At 39.4% G+C, this 18,836-nt stretch overlaps 1 protein-coding gene across 5 annotated transcripts; it reads right to left on the bottom strand.

Annotated features, from left to right (window-relative positions):
- Positions 1–283: 283 nt before the first annotated feature.
- On the bottom strand, positions 284–10,201 carry ZCCHC9 (zinc finger CCHC-type containing 9). 5 transcript variants are annotated; one of them, XM_003408119.4, is made up of 6 exons: positions 10,098–10,201; positions 7,314–7,720; positions 4,145–4,295; positions 3,797–3,889; positions 2,103–2,171; positions 284–824 (listed from the first exon to the last, which is right to left on the bottom strand). In XM_003408119.4, exons 2-6 carry the CDS (start codon positions 7,692–7,694, stop codon positions 706–708), a joined length of 813 nt encoding a protein of 270 aa, XP_003408167.2. In that variant the 5' UTR covers positions 7,695–7,720; positions 10,098–10,201; the 3' UTR covers positions 284–705. The 5 variants fall into 5 exon arrangements, with proteins under 5 accessions (XP_003408167.2, XP_010586552.2, XP_010586551.2 ...); XM_010588250.3 differs by having other exon boundaries at positions 7,314–7,751; positions 10,098–10,196; XM_010588249.3 differs by having other exon boundaries at positions 7,314–7,766; positions 10,098–10,162.
- Between the last annotated feature and the right edge of the window lie 8,635 nt (positions 10,202–18,836).

The following is an 18,836-nucleotide window of genomic DNA, read 5'->3' as shown; positions in this document are numbered from 1 at the left end:
TTTGTGGTATCTGTTACAGCAACACTATGAAATTAAGACATTTGGCTAGAATTGCTCTCTTGAAAACCACAAAGAAAGGGCTGCTGTTAAATTGAGGTGCCTTCAATTTTGCCCTTAAAAATTTCTAATTCTTTAGCTCAAAACTAAAACAAAAATTTACCAAACCTTGTTTATCCTCACTAGGATTCATGAAAGACCTTGTCTTGAAAAGGATTGTTACCTGGACATTAATGGATAATGGCTCATTCAAGTCAGAATTAGGTATTCTGAAAAAACAAGCAAATAATAATAACTTTTTATTCAGTATTTTAAAAATACAGCAATTTTGTGGAGATTATAAATTAATTTCTATTGTAATAATAAAATAATAAAATTTCTCTTTTGAAACAATATAACAAAAGTTCATCTCCAAACACAAATACACCCTTTGTTTAAGGGTGGTTCACATTAATACATAATTCGTTTTTTTAAGAAAAGGTGATTGTTAAAATCAGGAATATAACCTCTTAGTTATATCTAAGTTCTGCCTGTTAAACATGTTCTAGACAATTCCATTTAAGCATCTTATGCTTTTTTCCAATGGTGTTCTCCAAACAAAGACAGAAGTATTCCTTGATGGGCAGAACTCAGGAAATGGTGTTTGACGAAGTCCCGATCATACAGGGCTCCTAGGAAGCTCTGCTCCATCTTGTGAAGTAGATATTATCAAAAATTAACAACTTTAGGTATCTTTGCTTTGGGTTTCTGTGGTTTGGGAGCATCCAAAATTTCTTCATAGTCTGCACTCATTCCCTTTGCCCAGCGACCAACTGTGACAATCTGATCTGTAAAGGAATAGAAAAGTCAAAATGTAAGAAAAACAGAATGTAATCAAAGACATCCACTTAGAAAGGTATTGGTTGAGCAAAGGAACTAGTTTTGACATGAATAATCACAAGCAGGGAAAACTCCATCGCTAAAGGAAAGTGAGCAATTCCGTAATTGATTATAACCCTTGATTTCAGAGTACCACAGGCAATTTCTCATTCCAATTAGGGAAATGCAGCAACTGCTTTGCAATGCACAAATTGATGAGAAAGCGCTTTCATTCTTTTCCAGAGTTCATCATTATACTCAATGAATTCCAAGAGTCTGTAAACAGCACGACTTATGAAGCATCAGTTTTAAATGCAGAAGATTCCACCTGTAAAATTATACAACATCTGCTTGTCAGTCTTGTCACTTGGAAAGTGGCAATCCTCCCAGGAGGGGGAATTCAAATCCACTTCATCATTTCAATCTCACTGCCTACAATATAGTAAAAACTCTCTTCTTCTAGCCAAGGTTGTAAACAAGGACTCTTGATTTTCAGATCAATTTTAGGGGTAGGAAGTAAGAATGGGCAATGCATTCTGTGTAGTACTATGACTGTATGAAATAAAAAGAAATGCGTTTTTTCCCTACAAAGCACTATTGGACTATTTTACTGTCTCACTTTCTTTCACATAGATTATTGTTATTCTAATCCAGATAAACTAATGCAATAATGGTTTCCACATCTCCTAAAGTCCACCTTAGGTATACAGAACATAGTTTTTTTACTACCACAGCTAGTATTTCATTAGGAAGACAATAACTGGACAGATGCTGCGTGGATAATGCATTTTTAATATTTTCAGCATTTATCACAATCAGCACTGAATCCTTTAGGCACACACACATATGAAGATAATCATAAGCAGACTGAAAGTAATTTTCATATTTTTTATTTTCTCTTAGTGAATTAAGACTTTTCTGTAAGGAAGAGAATTGGCTCTATCGTAATTAATTAGAGATTAATAAATTCATTAGTTAATTCATAAATATAAGCATTTATAAATAAAATGCTTTATAAAACCAGTCTCCTCTAAGGCTTAATGGTCATGTCCCCCGAACTGAGAACAGCAGGTAACACTCAGTTACTCAGTACTGCGTCTACTGTCAACAGTGAAGTGATTAAGTCATCACTGCAGTGGGAAAACAGGCTGCCTTACAATCAATGGTCCTCAATGACAGTAATTAACAACAAAACACACAGAGAAATACTAATCTGGCCCCTTCTAAGTGGAGGTCAGGGATCTCACCTGAATTCTTACTTTCTGGGCAATCTTTCTTATAATGTTCCACAGAGCCACAAAGTCTGCAGCCACCACCTATTAAAAGAACAAATTAAATATCGCCTCATACTTACATAGGTCTTTTAACATTTCAAAGCACTTTCATTATCATATCGAATTCTCACATCATCATCAATAGTAAAGGTCGCTGCTTTTCTGACATGAATTGGTCCATGGCCCCCCAAAAAAGTTAGGAACCACTGCTCTGCTCTACACTTCAGATGGGGATGAGCAGTCAGGAAAGGAATAAAATTACCTTTTGTTCCAGGTGCCTTCTATCTGTCAGACACCCTAATCTTTATGAAAATACCTATTTGCCTGATTTAAGCAACATTCTAGGACTGTGATTTTAAAATGACTCTTCCACTTAATGGTCAAACACTACTGCTTAATGGCCAAGCATTATCATGATCATTCTCACAGTGTCAAGCCACTTAGAAAAACGGCCCTACAGAATATAAGCCTGCTTAACTCTTACTTTTGTGTGCTCGATTTCTCCTGCTGCGCTCTTTTAAATATCCAGTCATTCTGGCTGACAGTCCAAAGTTGTCTTTGCTCATTAGCCATGTTATCTGGCCTATTTCATAAGTTCACATCTGAAAGGCACCTATAAGCATTTTCCAGGCCCAGGCCTCTTTATTGTTTTATAATCCAAAGAAGAAGAGGCATTTAAATAATATATTTTAATTCTCATAATAACTCTTCCAGGAAAATAACCATAATTCATCAATTTAAGATACCGCTAATTATAAATGTATCATTAATTTATATGCCACTCAGAAAGAAAAAAAATTCTGCCAATTATGTGACACCAACCAATGGTAAAATGCATCCTGATTTCAGAGATATTAAAATGCGAAAAATATATACATTTTTGAATCAATGAAATACTGTTTTATCATTGCCATTTTATAAGTGAGGAAACTGAGGATGAGAGAAGTTACATAACTTGGCCAAAGTCCCACAGCTAGTGAGTGGTGGTGCTGGCGTTATAACCTGTCTGACTGACTCAAAAAGCTATGTTTTTCCATTGGGCTTTGCCAGGGAACCCAGGACATGAGCTGAGAGGGGTCTAGAACCTCAGGGCACTAGCCACAGGCACACTGGCCTGTGTGTGGATTCATATTAACAGATGATAATCTCCTCCTTAAAAGTTTAAACATCACAGACTTTAATTCAGGATCTTAAGATGTTAGCTGAGCTAAAGATAAAGAAGTTACATGATCCCATGCCAGGTAATTAACTAAAAAAAACTCAGAAACAAAATCAGGACAAACATGGACAGGGTAGTGTGTACCAGCCCTTCTACTCAAAATGGTACGCTAAGCTGAGATTCAATACACAACACTATTTTTAAAATCTTATATTAGCTTGCGATATAATGTTTGTTTTAAGTAGAAATTTATAAAATACTCTCACAAAGGATGCTGAAGCAAACACAAAAAGTTTGAAATATACACCTTAGTTTTTTTCTGATTTATTAATATATCAAATCACATTGCCTGGAAAGCCCAGTACATACAACTAACATTTAATAAAAATTATGAAATTTTCAAGGTTTTGCTATTTGTGCTAGGATTCTGATGAAGAGAATAAATTAAATCACAACTCTGCATGATAACTCAGCATTTTTTTTTATACCTGAGGGTAGCAGTACTCACCATCCGCATAGAGTCCTTTGGGATTATCAGGACAGGATCTGGACAAGTGCCCCATTTCCCCACAAACAAAACATTTTGCAAAAGGAAATTCACCTGTAAGAATCAACAGTTCCTGTTAAGTTTATTAGATATGTGCCAAGTCACATTATTCACATTATTTTAAAATATTTTTGCACAGAAAATGTATTTGTTCTACATAATTTAAAATTTAATCTCATAATTTCAAAACATTAAGTGGCATGCTCATAACAAACTCTGTCAAGAAAAACAAAACAAAACAAAAAACCGTTGGCTACTTCTTGGCCACTTTCCCTACCAACTGAACAAAATGCTGACAGAAAAACATACCAAGAGCTGGGTCTACTTTGGCCTTGCACTTGGTTATTTCATGCTCTGTGGACCCACACCGATAGCATATTCCAGTGCCCATATCTTGATTCTCAAGGGCTGCAGGGCAATCTGCAATCCCATGTCCAGGTTTTCTACAATGGAAACATACCTGGGAAAACAAAAGGTGAGTTCCTACAACTGTTTAATACTACACTGGCTCCATCAATTCCTGTTCTCAAAAGCATCTTTAAAGCTTTTCCTATCTTAAAGTTATAATCTAACTCTTTTTTAAAAATTCTCAATATTTTAGCTATAGAAAAAAGTGTTTCACATATTCCTGAACAATGAGAAATGTCACTTCCATCAGTGCCTTTGAAAACCCTCAGGGCATAAACCCACCAATCTCAGAAAAAAGGTTATAAATGGCTCTGTAGGAGGCAATTGCTTAAATGAATGAAGCAAATATGGACTATTTCATTAGTGGTGATGTAGAAGATAAACAATGGCTGTAAAATTTTCACTCAAAATTATATTTGCAGTTTTAAAGTTCACATAATTGAATGAATTTGGGTCAAATAATTTCATTTAAATTATGACTGAAATCATAAGATATTTTCACATCAAGTAGATCCTTAATTTTTTTTTTACAACATTAATATTCTTTGATACTCACAAATAGAGGTTTTATTTTAAAAATATACACACATTACCTTTTAAAGGATTAATGTAGTCTAAGAGGAAATTTTTGGCCAAAAATGAACAATGGTTTGGTTACTTTACAGACCACATAGCAATTTAGAACATATTTTCTTACTACAATGAACGAGAATGGCAGCTATAATCAAAGATGACAGATAATTTACTTTATTCAATCTGGAAATAAAAAATATATATATTCCTTGGTTAGCAAACAGTTAATCATTTCATTATCTTTCAAAGTATGCATACATTTTCAAAAAACAGACACATTAAAATACGCAATACTTTGCAACTACATCCTCACTTTCCTTTGTTCTGGTTTCCTAACATTGGAAAAGAATGATGCCTTTTATTTTTCAATTCTTTTAATGATTTTTACATTTAGAATGAGTTGATTCAAGCAAAGAAAATGCATTTATCCTACAACTGCAGCAAAAGCTACCACTAGAAACTGGGTCATCATCATAAGAATTCTTGGTTTCCTGGGCAAGGTGCTGTCTATTAACTTGACGATTCACTGTCTTGACCTTTACAGCCTAACCATCACCAAACACAACTTTCTTGAGTGATCCTAAAATTTAATGTAGATGGTATTGTGGAGAGGTACCTGGTAAACGTCTACAGCCTAATCAATTTATTTCCATTTAAAAACTGGTGCTAGTATGAGAAATTAAAAATATTAGCAAGAAAATGAGTTGAAAGTAGATTACAGCAAGCCATATACTATTTACAAGGCATTCCCTTTAAAACAAACAAAAAAAACCCTTAATTACAAATAGAAAGCTCTTCTTAAAAGGTCACGATATTAAACTTTTTCAAGTAGTATGCATTTCATCATATTACCTACGTCAATATAATTATCTAATTATCTTTAGACTTTAAATTAGCTTATTGGACTAAAAACATAACTTTAAGATCTAAACATAACTCTATCCTGATCCAAATAGAAATAACTGTCTTTTTTATTCAAATTTATCCATGACGTTTCACCAGTACTATCTACAAATAATTATTTTTAAATATGGCAATGCAGAGAGCTAATCCTGCAAATAGTCGGAAGCACATTCACAGAAGCTGTAGTTTTAGGCCTGCATTGCTCTACATTTAGTAATTCTAATAAAAGATAATAGTGTAATAAACAAAAGTCTTGTGTCTTCTGTAGTACTCTGCTCAAAGACTGTGGAAGTGAACTTTGAGAAGGGAAAGAATCATAAGGATTTCATTTCCTGTATCCAACAAAGTTTAAAATCTAGGGCTCCGCACTACAGAAATAAACCTGCTGCCTCCAGCATTCCTCCCAGTTTAAAATCAGGGAAGGAGCAACGACTAGGGAGATCGCAAGTTTTAACTCTATTATTCTGCCCTACTACTCAAGTGATTCAGTTAGCTCTCCTTCCTGTGCTGCAGTTTTTCAGGGTAAAAGACAACAGAAGACACACTTAGCCTGCTGGGTTTAATCTTTATCGTTTTGATATTTTTAAAAAAGCTATTTGAAAAATAGTTATTGGAAGACAAGGTTAAGAACATTAAAATTTGAAGTCAGACCAACTCCAGGTTTGAATTTCACATCTGATGCTAGCTAAGTGCTTTTCACCAAGTTATTTAAACCTGTCTGAGCTTCGGTGTTTTCCATCCACAATATGGGAGTAATGCCACCATCTTTGCAGGGTTGTTGCGGTGATTAATCAGTACACCAAATGCCTGGCATATAAAAACCACCAAACCAGTGGCTGTCAAGCCGATTGGACGTAGAAACCCCACGTGTGTTAGACAGAACTGTGCTCCACAGGGTTTTCAATGGCTGATTTTCTGAAGTAGATCACCAGGCCTTTCTTCAGAGGTACCTGAGTAGCCTAGCTCCACCAGTTTAGCAGCCGAGAATACTATTTGCCCCACTCAGGGGCACAGAAACTTGATGCGGTCAAGTCAATTCTGACTCATTGTGACCCCCCGAGTTAGAGTGTAGAGCTGCTCCACAGGGTTTCTTAGCTATAATCTTTACAAAAGCAGAATGCCAGGCCTTTCTTCCATGATGCCAGTGGGTGGGTTCAAGCCACCAACCTTTCGATTAGTAGTTGAGCGCAAACCATTTGTGTCACCCAAGGACCTAGGGAACATAGAAAAAAACCAAACTCGTTGCTGTCAAAGTCAGTTTCAGCTCATAGTGGCCCTATATACCAAAAATCAAACCCACTGCTGTTAAGTCGATTCTGACTCATAGAGACCCTACAGGACAAAGCAGAACTGCCCCAAAGAGTTTCTAAGAGCCGACTGGTGGATCTGAACTGCTGACCTTTTGGTTAGCAGCCAGAGCACTTAACCACTATACCACCAGGGTTTCCAAAGGAGTGGTAGCTGCTAGTATTATAAAGATGCTTTATAACTCTGGTACATAACAGCATTCAGACCCTGCTAAGATGTGTGTATGTGTGAATGATAGAGTTTCCAGACATAAAAATAAATAGCACGGCAGAAGTAACAATCTTACCATTGCATTCTTCTTTGCTGCTTGTCTTTTTAATCTTCTTCCTTCCCGTCGACTGTCTTTCTTTAAAGCCACTGCAATTTCTTCCCTTATTTTCTGCCTGTCTGTTGCTATGATCTCCTCATTGTGAACCATCTGTGAGTTCTGTCTTAGGTACTCCATGAATCCATTCACATCTTCATTTAAGTACTCTTTCTTCTTTTTGTTCTTTTTGTGTTTTGCTTGGAGTGTGTCATTTTTAAGAGACAGTCTATTGGCTTCACGTTTACCCTTTGGTAGGCTTTGACTTGTTCCCTCAACAGATCCCTTCTTCATATCCTCCCATGATGTTGCAGCCAACGGCCTCTTGGTGTTTTGGGTAGTAACTCGTGCCCACCTGGTCATGGCTTCATCAGACGTACCTTAGCAAACTTCAAGACAAGCATGGGTGGTTCATCATCACTAAAAAAAAAAAACCTAAGAGACATATGCCATATCACACTTTTCACTATATGTAGATATTAAAAAAAAAAAAAACTCCCTGAGAGACTGCATTACTGGGCTGAGGGCTGGGGACTCAGGAGGTATCTAGTTCAACTGGTATAACATAGTTTATGAAGGAAATGTTCTACATCCTACTTTGGGGAGTAGTGTCTGGGGTCTTAAAAGCTTGTGAGTAGCCATCTAAGATACCTCTACTGGTCCCACCCCATCTGTAGCAAGGGAGAATGAAGAAAACCAAAGACACAAGGGAAAGATTAGTTCAAAGGACTAATGGACCACAGCTTCCACTGGACTGAGTCCAGCACAATTAGGTGGTGCCTGGCTACCACCACCAAATGCTCTGACAGGGATCACAACAGAGGGTCTCCGACAGAGCTGGAGAAAAATGCAGAACAAAATTAAAACTCAGAAAAAAAAAAAAAAAGACTAGACTTATTGGTCTGACAGAGGCTGGAGAAGCCCTGATAGTATGTCCCCCCTCCAGACACCCTTTTAACTTAGTACTGAAGTCACCCTGAGGTTTACCCTTCAGCCAAAGATTAGAAAAGCCTGTAAGACGAACGGTAACAGTTCAATCATGTATGGCCACACCAGCCTACAGGCAAGGATGAGAAGGCAGGAGGAGACAGGAAAGCTGGACAAATGGAAATGGGGAACCCAAGGTAGAGAAGGGGAGAGTGTTGACATGTCGTGGGGTTGGCAACCAATGTCACAGAACACTACGTGTGTTAATTGTTTAATGAGAAACTAATTTGCACTGTAAACTTTCACTTAAACTCAAACCAAAACCCACTGCCATGGAGTCAGTTCTGACTCATAGCAACCCCACAGGGTTTCCAAGGCTATAAATCTTTATGGAAGAGGATTGCCATATCTTTCTCCAGGAGAGCTGCTGGTGGTTTCGAACTGCCGAACTTTTGGTCAGCAGTCAATTGCTTTAACGCTGTACCACCAGGGCTCCTTAAACTTTCACCTAAAGCACACACACACACACACACACACACACACAAAATCAAACAACCGCTTTAAAGGGTTCGAAAGCAAAGATGTCACTTTGAGGATAAGGTGCAATCTGACCCAAGCCATGGTATGTTCAATGACCTCATATGCATGTGAAAGCTGGGAAATGAATAAGGAAAACTGAAGAAGAATTGATGCCTTTGAAGAATATTGAAAATACCATGGACTGCCAGAAGAAGGAACAAATCTGCCTTAGAAGAAGTACAGGTAGAATACTCCTTAGCAGTGGGGATGGAGCCATGTACTTTGGACATGTTATCAAGAGGGACCAGTCCCTAGAAAAAGACATCATGATTGATAAAGTAGAGGGTCAACGAAAAAGAGGGAGACCCTCAAAGAGATGGACTGACACAGTGGCTGCAACAACGGGTTCAAACACTGCAATGATTGTGAGGATGGTGCCGGACCAGGCAGTGCTTCCTTCTATTGTAGGGGTCCTTACGAACTGGAACCATCTCCACTCACCTAACAAGTTCTCACGTCACTTCATCCTAGTCTGCCATCTCAGCACAATTTGTAGATTTGTAATTATACAGAAATCTTGTCCTTTAAGTTGAAGTTTGTCGTTACAACTTTTTTCCCGCAGATTAACAAAATATTTAAGTGTTTAAAGTCATGTGAAAATACGGATTTTCTTTTATTAATCACGGTATAAACTACTTTCAATCCAGTGGTTTCAAATCACCTTCAATCATCAACCTGCCACCTTTTTGAGGCAGCATCCCGGGCACCAATCAACATCAAAGCCCCAGCTGCTGCCCACCGAGAGGTCATGAAACACGGCCCCTCAACACACGCTAAGGCGCGACCCAATGAACTGGGGTAAGACGTTGCACGCCACTTCACCCACCGCGCGTACACTTGGCGCTGAAGATTCTGTGACTGTCACAGTGGGACGGGCACTGTTCAAGAGGAAGTGGATCATCGTTCCCCCGAATAGGTGGGAAGGGCAGGATCTGGGTCTCAAGAGGGTGAGGTGAAAGGGCCCAGGTCGGCCAGGCCCACCCGCGCGCCAGGCTTCAGTGGGGCTGGACGCGCCGGCCCAAGCAGCCAGCGCCTAACAGCTGAGGCCGTTCTCCTCCGTGGGCGCCTTCGGCCAGCAGCGTACCCCGGCACTCCAGCCCCACCTGGCGCCGGGACCCCAGGAAACTCCGCATCCAGTTCCTCTGCCCTCCCGCGCATCCCACAGACAGTCCCGGCAAGCCCCAGAGAAGGAATGAGGGGTCCCCGGCGAATCGAGGTGCCCAGGTCGCCCACTGTGCTACGCCGCGCGCAGCTTCTTACCGCGCTTGAATCCTCCAGAGCAGGAGAGTTAGCAAGCGAGAGAAGCCCGCGCCCCCGCAGCAACGTCGGCACTCTGGACCGGAAACACATTGTCCCTGAGAGCACGTCACTTCCGGCAGGTCAAACCCGGGCCGACGCTTGGAGGCGGGCGGTTGGGGGCCCGGATCGGCCTTTGGATGGCTAAACGTAGCTGAGTGGAAGTTCGTGGAGCGTCTAATGTTTGAAGGGTGCTGCGTTGGACGTCGGGGACACAAATAGGAAGAAGGCTCAATCTGTGCTCTCTAGGAGCTAACAGCTTAGTTGGCGAGACAGACGGGAGAAAAAAATAATTGCTCTGTGGGATCAGTGGGGTGAGATTCCGGGAAAGGCTTCCCTAAGAAAGAGACGTTTGAACTGGGCTTGGAAAAACGAAAAGAAAAATTCTGGTGGAATTGGCGGAAGGAGGGAATTGAGGGCATTCCGGGAAGAGACAAGACAAAAGTGGGAGTGGATCAGTGTGACACAAGCCAGAAAAGAGCATTTGGAGCCCGGGGGAGTGGGGGGGAGTGGGCAGTGCCTCAGTCTTCCTGCCCAATGCTGGTTGAGCAGTCAGTTGAAATTTCACACGAGTGAAGAATCCTCGACTCCTGTACTGAGTTCATTATCTCCCCATCCCCTCCCAGATGGAGTCCCCTATCAGTTGTGTCCAGTGAAAAAAATGGTATTATCACATCCACCCAGTGCACCAGGCCCATCATTCCTGCCCCCTCATTTTGCTCGATGCATTTTACCTTTTAAATATTTGCCCAATACTTTTTATCTCTACTGCCACATCTTCCCCAGCTTGCATCATTTCTCACCTGGGCTCCTGCTGCAACTGGTCTTGGCGTCCATTCTTGCCCTACCCAGCATACCCATTCTCCATGCTGCAGCCAAATGAACTTTTTAGAATACAAATCAGATCATTCCTCTCCTGCTGTAAACTTTTCCAGAGTTTCCCATTGTTCAGGAAGAAAATTGAACTACTTAACATGATATTAAGGCCTTTCCTCTTCTGTCCCTGCCAACTCCACCAGTCTTGGCTTACCCAATTCTCCACCTCTTCTTTTAACCCTAATTGTGGGCAGCTTCCCTCAGTTTCTCAAATGCCATATGTACTTTACTATCACTCCTGGCCCTTTACATGAGCTGTTCTGTTTGTTTGATACTCTTTTTCTTCTCCCAATTTCCACTCACTATTCAAGTCTTTGAACATTTTATTCTCAAGTATGTAAGTCTTCCAAGAGGGCAGTAGTGATTCAATGGTAGCATTTACGTCTTTCACGGGGGACACAAGGGTTCAGTTCCCACCAAGGCACATCAAGCGCAGCTACCACCCGTCTGTCAGTGGAGACTTGTGAGTTGCTATGATGCTGAACAGGTTGCAGCAGAGCTTCTAGATTAACACAGTCTTGCATGGGGTTGGCATGAGTTGGAGGCAGACTTGATGGCAGGTAACAACAAGGAGTCTTCTAAAGCCCTCCAAGACTAGACCAAATTCTATATTGTATGCTTATGACTATTTCCTTATGGCACTTTTCAAAATTGTAATTACATAATGAATTGTGTGATCAGTTTCTTATATTGTATTCTCTTTATCTAGTGTGTTGCCTGGTACATAGTTGGTGCTCAGTATTTATTTTTATAACTGAATGAAGAACACTTTGCAGTGTACCCCAAAATTTTTTAAGAGGAAAGTTTAAAGTCAGTACTATAGGAATATCAGAATTTGGTGTAAATATCATGAAAGAGTACTCCTAGGTCAGATGTGGGGAAAATTTTTAAAGGCAAAAAAATCCTCCAGACCTTGAAGGTAATGAGCTTCCTAAAAGTTGCCTCCATCACTCAAGTTTGTTATACCGTAGTGGCTTGAGTGTTGCTGTGATGCTGGAAGCTATGCTACTGGTATTTAAAATACCAGCACGGTTACCCATGGTGGACAGGTTTTAGCGGAACGTCCAGACTGAGACAGGCTAGGAAGAAGGACCTGGTGATGTAGTTTAAAAAAAAAAAATTGGCCAGTGAAAACCTTATGAATAGCAGTGGCACATTGTCTGATATAATGCCAGAAGTTGAGCCCCACAGGTTGGAACCAAAAAAAAAACCAAACCCGTTGCAGTTGAGTCAATTCCGATTCATCGTGACATTACAGGACAGAGTAGAACTGCCCCACAGGATTTCCAAGGAACATGAAATGTACGAAGTATGAATCTAGGAAAATTAGAAGTCATCAGAAATGAAATGGAATGCATAAAGATCAATATCCTAGGTATTAGTGAGATCAAATAAACTGGTACTGGCCATTTTGAATCAAATAATTATATGGTCTGCTATGCCAGGAATGCCGTGATGGTGCAATGGTTAAGAGCTCAGGCTATTAACCAAAAGTTCAGATCCACTAGCTGCTCCTTGGAAACCCTATGGGGCAGTTCTACTCTGTCCTATAGGGTCACTATATGTTGCATTTTTTTTTTTTTTTTGCTAGGAATGGCAAATTGAAGAATGGTGTCACATTCATCACCAAAAAGAACATTTCAAGATCTCTCCTGAAGTACAATGTTGTCAGTGGTAGGATAACGTGCACACCTACAAGGAAGACCAGTTAATACAATTATTATTCAAATTTATGCACCAACCATTAATGCCAAAGATGAAGAAATTTTTTAAAAAGAAAAATTTTTTTTTACCAACTTCTGCAGTCTGAAATGATCAAACAGGCAATCAGGATGCATTGGTAATTAATGGTGATTAGAATTTGAAGGCTGGAAGTAGAGAAGAAGGATAAGTAGTTGGAAAATATGGCATTGGTGATAGGAATGACACTGGAGATCATATGATAGAATTTTGCAAGACCAACAGCTTATTCATTCCAAATACCTTTTTCCAGCAACGTAAATGGCAACTATACATGTGGATTTCACCAGATGGAAAACACAGGAATCGAATAGACTACATCTGTGGAAAGAGACAATGGAGAAGCTCAATATCAGTCAGAACAAGGCTAGGGGCGAACTGCAGAACAGACCATCAATTGCTCATATTCAAGTTCAAGTTGAGAATGAAGAAAATTAAAAGTCCACAAAAGCCAGAGTATGACTTTGAGTATATCCCACCTGAATTTAGAGACTATCTGAAAAATAGATTTGATGCATTGAACACTGATGAATTTAACAATTAAAGACCAGACAAGTTGTGGGATGGCATCAAGGATATCAAACATGAAGAAAGAAAAAATCTGTTAAAAAGACAGGAAAGAGAGAAAAGACTAAAATAGATGTCAGAAGAGATTCTGAAACTTGAATGTAGAGTAGCTAAAGCAAATGGAAGAAATGATGAAGTAAGAGAGCTGAGCAGAAGATTTCAAAGGGCAGCTCAAGAAGACAAAGTATAATGAAATGTGCAAAGATCTGGAGTTAGAAAACCAAAAGAGAAGACATGCTTAGCATTTCTCAAGCTGAAAGAACTGAGAAAAAATTCAAGCCCCAAGCTGCAATTTTGAAGGACACAGGAAGCATCAACAGAAGATAGAAGAAATACAGAGTCACTGTATCAAAAACAATTGGTCAATGTTCAGCCATTTCAGGAGGTACCAAATGATCAAGAATGATGGTATTGAAGGAAGAAATCCAAGCTGCACTGAAGGCATTGGTGAAAAACAAGGCTCTAGGAATTGATGGAATAATAATTAAGATGTCTCAACAAATGGATGCAATGCTGGTGGTTTTCACTCATCTATGCCAAGAAATTTGGAAGACAGCTACCTGGCCAACTGACTGGAAGAGATCCGTATTTGTGCCTATTCCAAAAAAGGTGGCCAAAAAGAATGCAGACATTGTCAAACAATATCATTACTATAACACTCAAGTAAAATTTTTCTCTAGATAATTCCAAAACAGTTGCAGCAGTACATCGACAGGGAACAGTGAGAAATTCAAGCTGAATTCAGAAGAGGATATGGAACGAGGGATATCATTGGGAGGAGTTAATAAAAAAGAAATACCCACTGTAACCATCCTGTCTAATAAACTGAGGCTAACACACAAGAAAGAGATCAGAGTGTAAGCTAGTACTTTACAAAGAAAATGAACAGAACCAAGTGGCCAAAATGTTTGGTACAGATTTAGTAACTATCATGAAAAATAATCTACCTGTAAGTTTCTGGGTGAAACTTAGATGGATCTTGGCTGAAAGCAGAGAATACTAGAAAGATGTTTACCTGTTTTTTATTGACTATGCAAAGGCATTCAACTGTGTGGATTATAACAAATTATGGATAATATTGCAAAGAATGGGAATTCCATAACACTTAATGTTACTCATGAGGAAACTATATAGACCAAGAGGCAGTTGTTCCAACAGAACAAGGGACTACTGCGTGGTTTAAAGTCACGAAAGGTGTGTGTCAGTGTTGTATTCTTTCCACATACCTATTCAGTCCAAATGCTAAGCAAATAATCCAAGAAGCTGGACTATATGAAGAACATGGCATCAGGGTTGGAGGAAGACTCAATAACTGGGGGATATGCAGATGACACAACCTTGCTTGCTGAAAATGAAGAGGACTTGAAGCACTTACTGATGAAGACCAAAGACTGCAGCCTTCAGTATGGATTACAGCTCAACATAAAGAAAACAAAAATCCTCACAACTGGACCAATAAGCACCATCATGATAAACAAAATATTGAAGTTGTCAAGGTTTTCATTTTACTTGGATCCACAATCAAAGCCCACGGAAGCAGTACTCAGGAAATCAAATGATTTGTTGTGTTGGGCAAATCTTCTGCAAAAGACCTCTTTGAAGTGTTGAAAAGCAAAGATGTCACTTTGAAGACTAAGGTGCACCTGAACCAAGCCATGGTATTTTCAGTCGCCTCATATGCATCTGAAAGCTGGACAATGAATAAGGAAGACAGAAGAAGAATGGACACCTTTGAATTATGGTGTTGGCAAAGAATACTGAGTTTACCATGGACTGCCAGAAGAGAGAACAAATCTGTCTTGGAAGAAGTACAGCCAGAATGCCCCTTAGAAGCAAGGATCGCGAAACTTTGTCTTATGTACCTTGGACATATTATCAGGAGGGACCAGTCCCTGGAGAAGGACATCATTGCTATGTAAAGTGCAGGGTCAAAGAAAAAGACTCTCAACGAGATGGATTGACACAGTGGCTGCAACAATGGGCTCAAACATAGCAACAGGTGTATGAGGATGGAGCAGGATCAGGCAGTGTTTCATTCTGTTGTACATAGGGTTGCTCTGAGTTGGAATCGACTCAGCGGCACCTAACAACAGCAACAGCAAAAAAAAAAAAAAAAAAGGCATGATAGTGCTCTTCACACCATAACGTTACCAACCAGGTGGCTTCAGCTTCTAAGCACCAACCTAGTGACATTTCATAAAGAGGTTTTATCTGGTAGATCCCAGGTACTTTGCACATAATATATACCACTAGAGGGCGCATTCAACTAAAACTTGTCTTTGCTTAAGCTGAATTTTAAACTGTAGGAGGTTTTTGTGAAGGAACGTCATCCCATCTGTGTGTGTGTGTGTGCCCACGCGCGTGTGTAGGTGTGTCAAACAATGATGGGTAGAGATGCTTCGTGGAAATTCTTTGGGATTCAGATACTACTAATTGCTAATTTTATCAAACAACTTCCAGGTGCCTGGCACTATGCTGGAAACCCTGGTGGTGTACTGGTTAAGTGCTATGGCTGCTAACCAAAAGGTCGGCAGTTTGAATCCGTCAGGAGCTCATTGGAAACTCTATAGAGCAGTTTTCTACTCTGCCCTATAGGGTTGCTATGAGTTGGAATCAACTTGAGGGCAACAAGTTTGTTTTGTTTGTTTGTTTTTTGGTGGTACATCTGCCGGAAACCCTGGCGGCGTAGTGGTTAAGTGCTATGGCTGCTAACCAAAGGGTTGGCAGTTCGAATCCACCAGGTGCTCCTTGGAAACTTCATGGGGCTGTTCTACTCTGTCCTATAGGGTCACTATGGGTCGGAATCGACTCGATGACAGTGGGTTTGGTTTTTGCTTTGGAGGCTTAATGCTTTACATACATCATCTCGTTAATCCACCCAACATACTGTGAGGTAGACTATTATTTTCTACATTTTACAGCGAAGAAACAAGCTCAGAGAGCTGAAGTAACTTATCCAAGGTCCCAAGCTAGTAAGAGGTAAAATCAGGATTTGAACCGAGTTCTCAGTGCAAAGCCCGTGGGCTCTACAACTTTGAAATACTGCAGAGGATTATTGGAATACTCGAACCCACTTTAAACCAGACTTTCTAAGTTATTCTTGCCCGTGTTAGTATTTTGTTTTAGAATGTATTCATTCTTACAGTTTAGGAGATTTTTTTTTAATTCAGTTTTCTCATTGAGTTATCATTGAAATACTGTGAATGTGTTATTTATAAAAATATCAGCTGAGTAAATGTTAAATGAGGGTGCAGGTTTTGGTTATGAAAGGCTGAAGTACCTTTTTTTTTCTTCGTACTTTAGCTGAAGGTTTACTGAACAAACTAGTTTCTCGTTAAACAGTTAGTGCACATATTGTTTTATGACATTGGTTAACAACCCAACAACATGTCAACACTCTCCTTTCTCAAGCTTGGGTTCCCTATTACCAGCTTTCCTGTCCCCTCCTGCAGCCCCTGGGCCGTTGTGCCCTTTAGTCTATTTTGTTTATGGGCCTGTCTAATCTCTGGCTGAAGGGTGCACCTTAAGAGTGACTTCATTACTGAGCTAAAAGGGTGTCAAGTGGCCAGTCTCTTGTCAGCCCAGTAAGTCTGATCTCTTTTTGTGAGTTAGAATTTTGTTCCACATTTTTCTCCAGCTCTGTCTGGGACCCTTTCTTGTGATCCCTGTCAGAGCAGGCAGTGGTGGTAGCCAGGCACCATCTAGTTGTGCTGGACTCAGTCTGGTGGAGGCCATGGTAATTGTGGCCCATTAGTCCTTTGGACTAATCTTTCCCTTGTATCTTTAGTTTTCTTCATTCTCCTTTGCTCCCAAAGGGGTGAGACCAGTGGAGTATCTTAGATGGCTGCTCACAGACTTTTAAGACCCCAGACGCTACTCATCAAAGTAGATTGTAGAACATTTTCTTTATAAACTATGTTATGCCAGTTGAGCTAGATGGGCCCTGAGACCATGGTGTCCACAGCCCTCAGCCTAGCAATTCAGTCCCTCAGGGAGTTTGGTTGTGTTTATGGAGCTACCCTGACCTTGCCTTGTACACTTTGTGGTGGCTTCCCCAGTATTGTGTACTGTCTTACCCTTCACCAGAGTTACCACTTATCTATTGTCTATTAAGTGTTTTTCCATCCCCACCCCTCCCCTCCCTCGTAACCATCAAAGATTGTTTCTTTTTGTGTGTAAACCTTTTCATGAATTTTTGTAGTAATGGTCTCATACAATATTTGTCCTTTTGTGATTGACTTATTTCGCTCAGCATAATGCCTTCCAGATTCATCCATGTGATGAGATGCTTCACAGATTCATCATTGTTCTTCATCATTGCATAATACTCCATTGTGTGTATGTACCACAGTTTGTTGATCCATTCATTTGTTAATCTAGGTTGTTTCCATCTTTTTGCTTTTGTGAACAATGCTGCAATGAACATGGGTGTGCATGAGTCTATTTGTGTGATGGCTCTTATTTCTCTAGGATACATTCCTAGGAGTGGGATTGCTGGATCATATGGTGAAGTACCTCATTTTTAAAAATGAAGTGTATCATACATACAGCAAAGGGTGTAAAACATATGAAGTAATTATAAAAACACATGCTTATATAAACATTATCCAGTTTAAGAACGTGACCACTGACAGATATTCTTTTTAAATATATTAATGTATTTTTCACATGGGGCATAAAAATGGTAAAGAATAACCCACAGCACGAATAAAGGATATTCATGCATGAAGTATTTCAGTTATGTATTTACTTCAGAAGTAAATATAGCTTTAACTACACTTCAAAGTTAATTTTAAAACAACTTAATGCTGATTTTCTTTTGTCCAGAAATTATCTAGGTTAATAATATAGTGTGTGGATTGGGAAGAAATATCAAAATATTTTAGGAACCAGTAAAGGTAGATTTAATTCTACTAACACTCACTCACTGAATACCCTATTATAATATTTATTAATAATTCACATTATTATAGGACCTGACATTTTAGAGAGTGTTTTCACATAGAATTTTTAATTAATCCTTTTATTTGGAAACCCTGGTGGTGTAGTGGTTAAGAGCTATGGCTGCTATCCAAAAGGCTGGCAGTTTGAATTCACCAGGAGCTCCTTGGAAACCATGTGCGGCAGTTCTACTCTGTCCTGTAGGGTCACTATGAGTCAAAAATCGACTCGACTGCAGCGGGTTTGGTAGTTTTTTGGTTTTTTATTTATTTAGCAAATGTTTATTAAATGCCTCTTATAAACCAAATATGCATTTTAAGGTACCATACTTGATGTCTATTTAAATTCTCAATCTACAGATAATTAAAACTTATTAATTTGATAAATTGGTTAATATAAAAGCTAATTTCATAGAGTACAACTTTCAGAAATAAATTCTCTTTGCCAAATTTTCCTTTTTATGGAGTTTATACCTATAGGGGTAGAATTTGTTATTTCTGAAAGTTGTACTCTATGAAATGATATAACAAAGCAATCGCTTAAACTAAGGCCCAGTTACAGGAGAAAAGAGTAAATTGG

The sequence above is a fragment of the Loxodonta africana genome, chromosome 2, assembly GCF_030014295.1.
Source record: "Loxodonta africana isolate mLoxAfr1 chromosome 2, mLoxAfr1.hap2, whole genome shotgun sequence".
In the NCBI taxonomy this organism is placed as follows: Eukaryota; Metazoa; Chordata; class Mammalia; order Proboscidea; family Elephantidae; genus Loxodonta; species Loxodonta africana.
The sequence above is the reverse complement of the archived record's forward strand: the minus strand, read 5'-3'. Positions and strand labels throughout refer to the sequence as shown.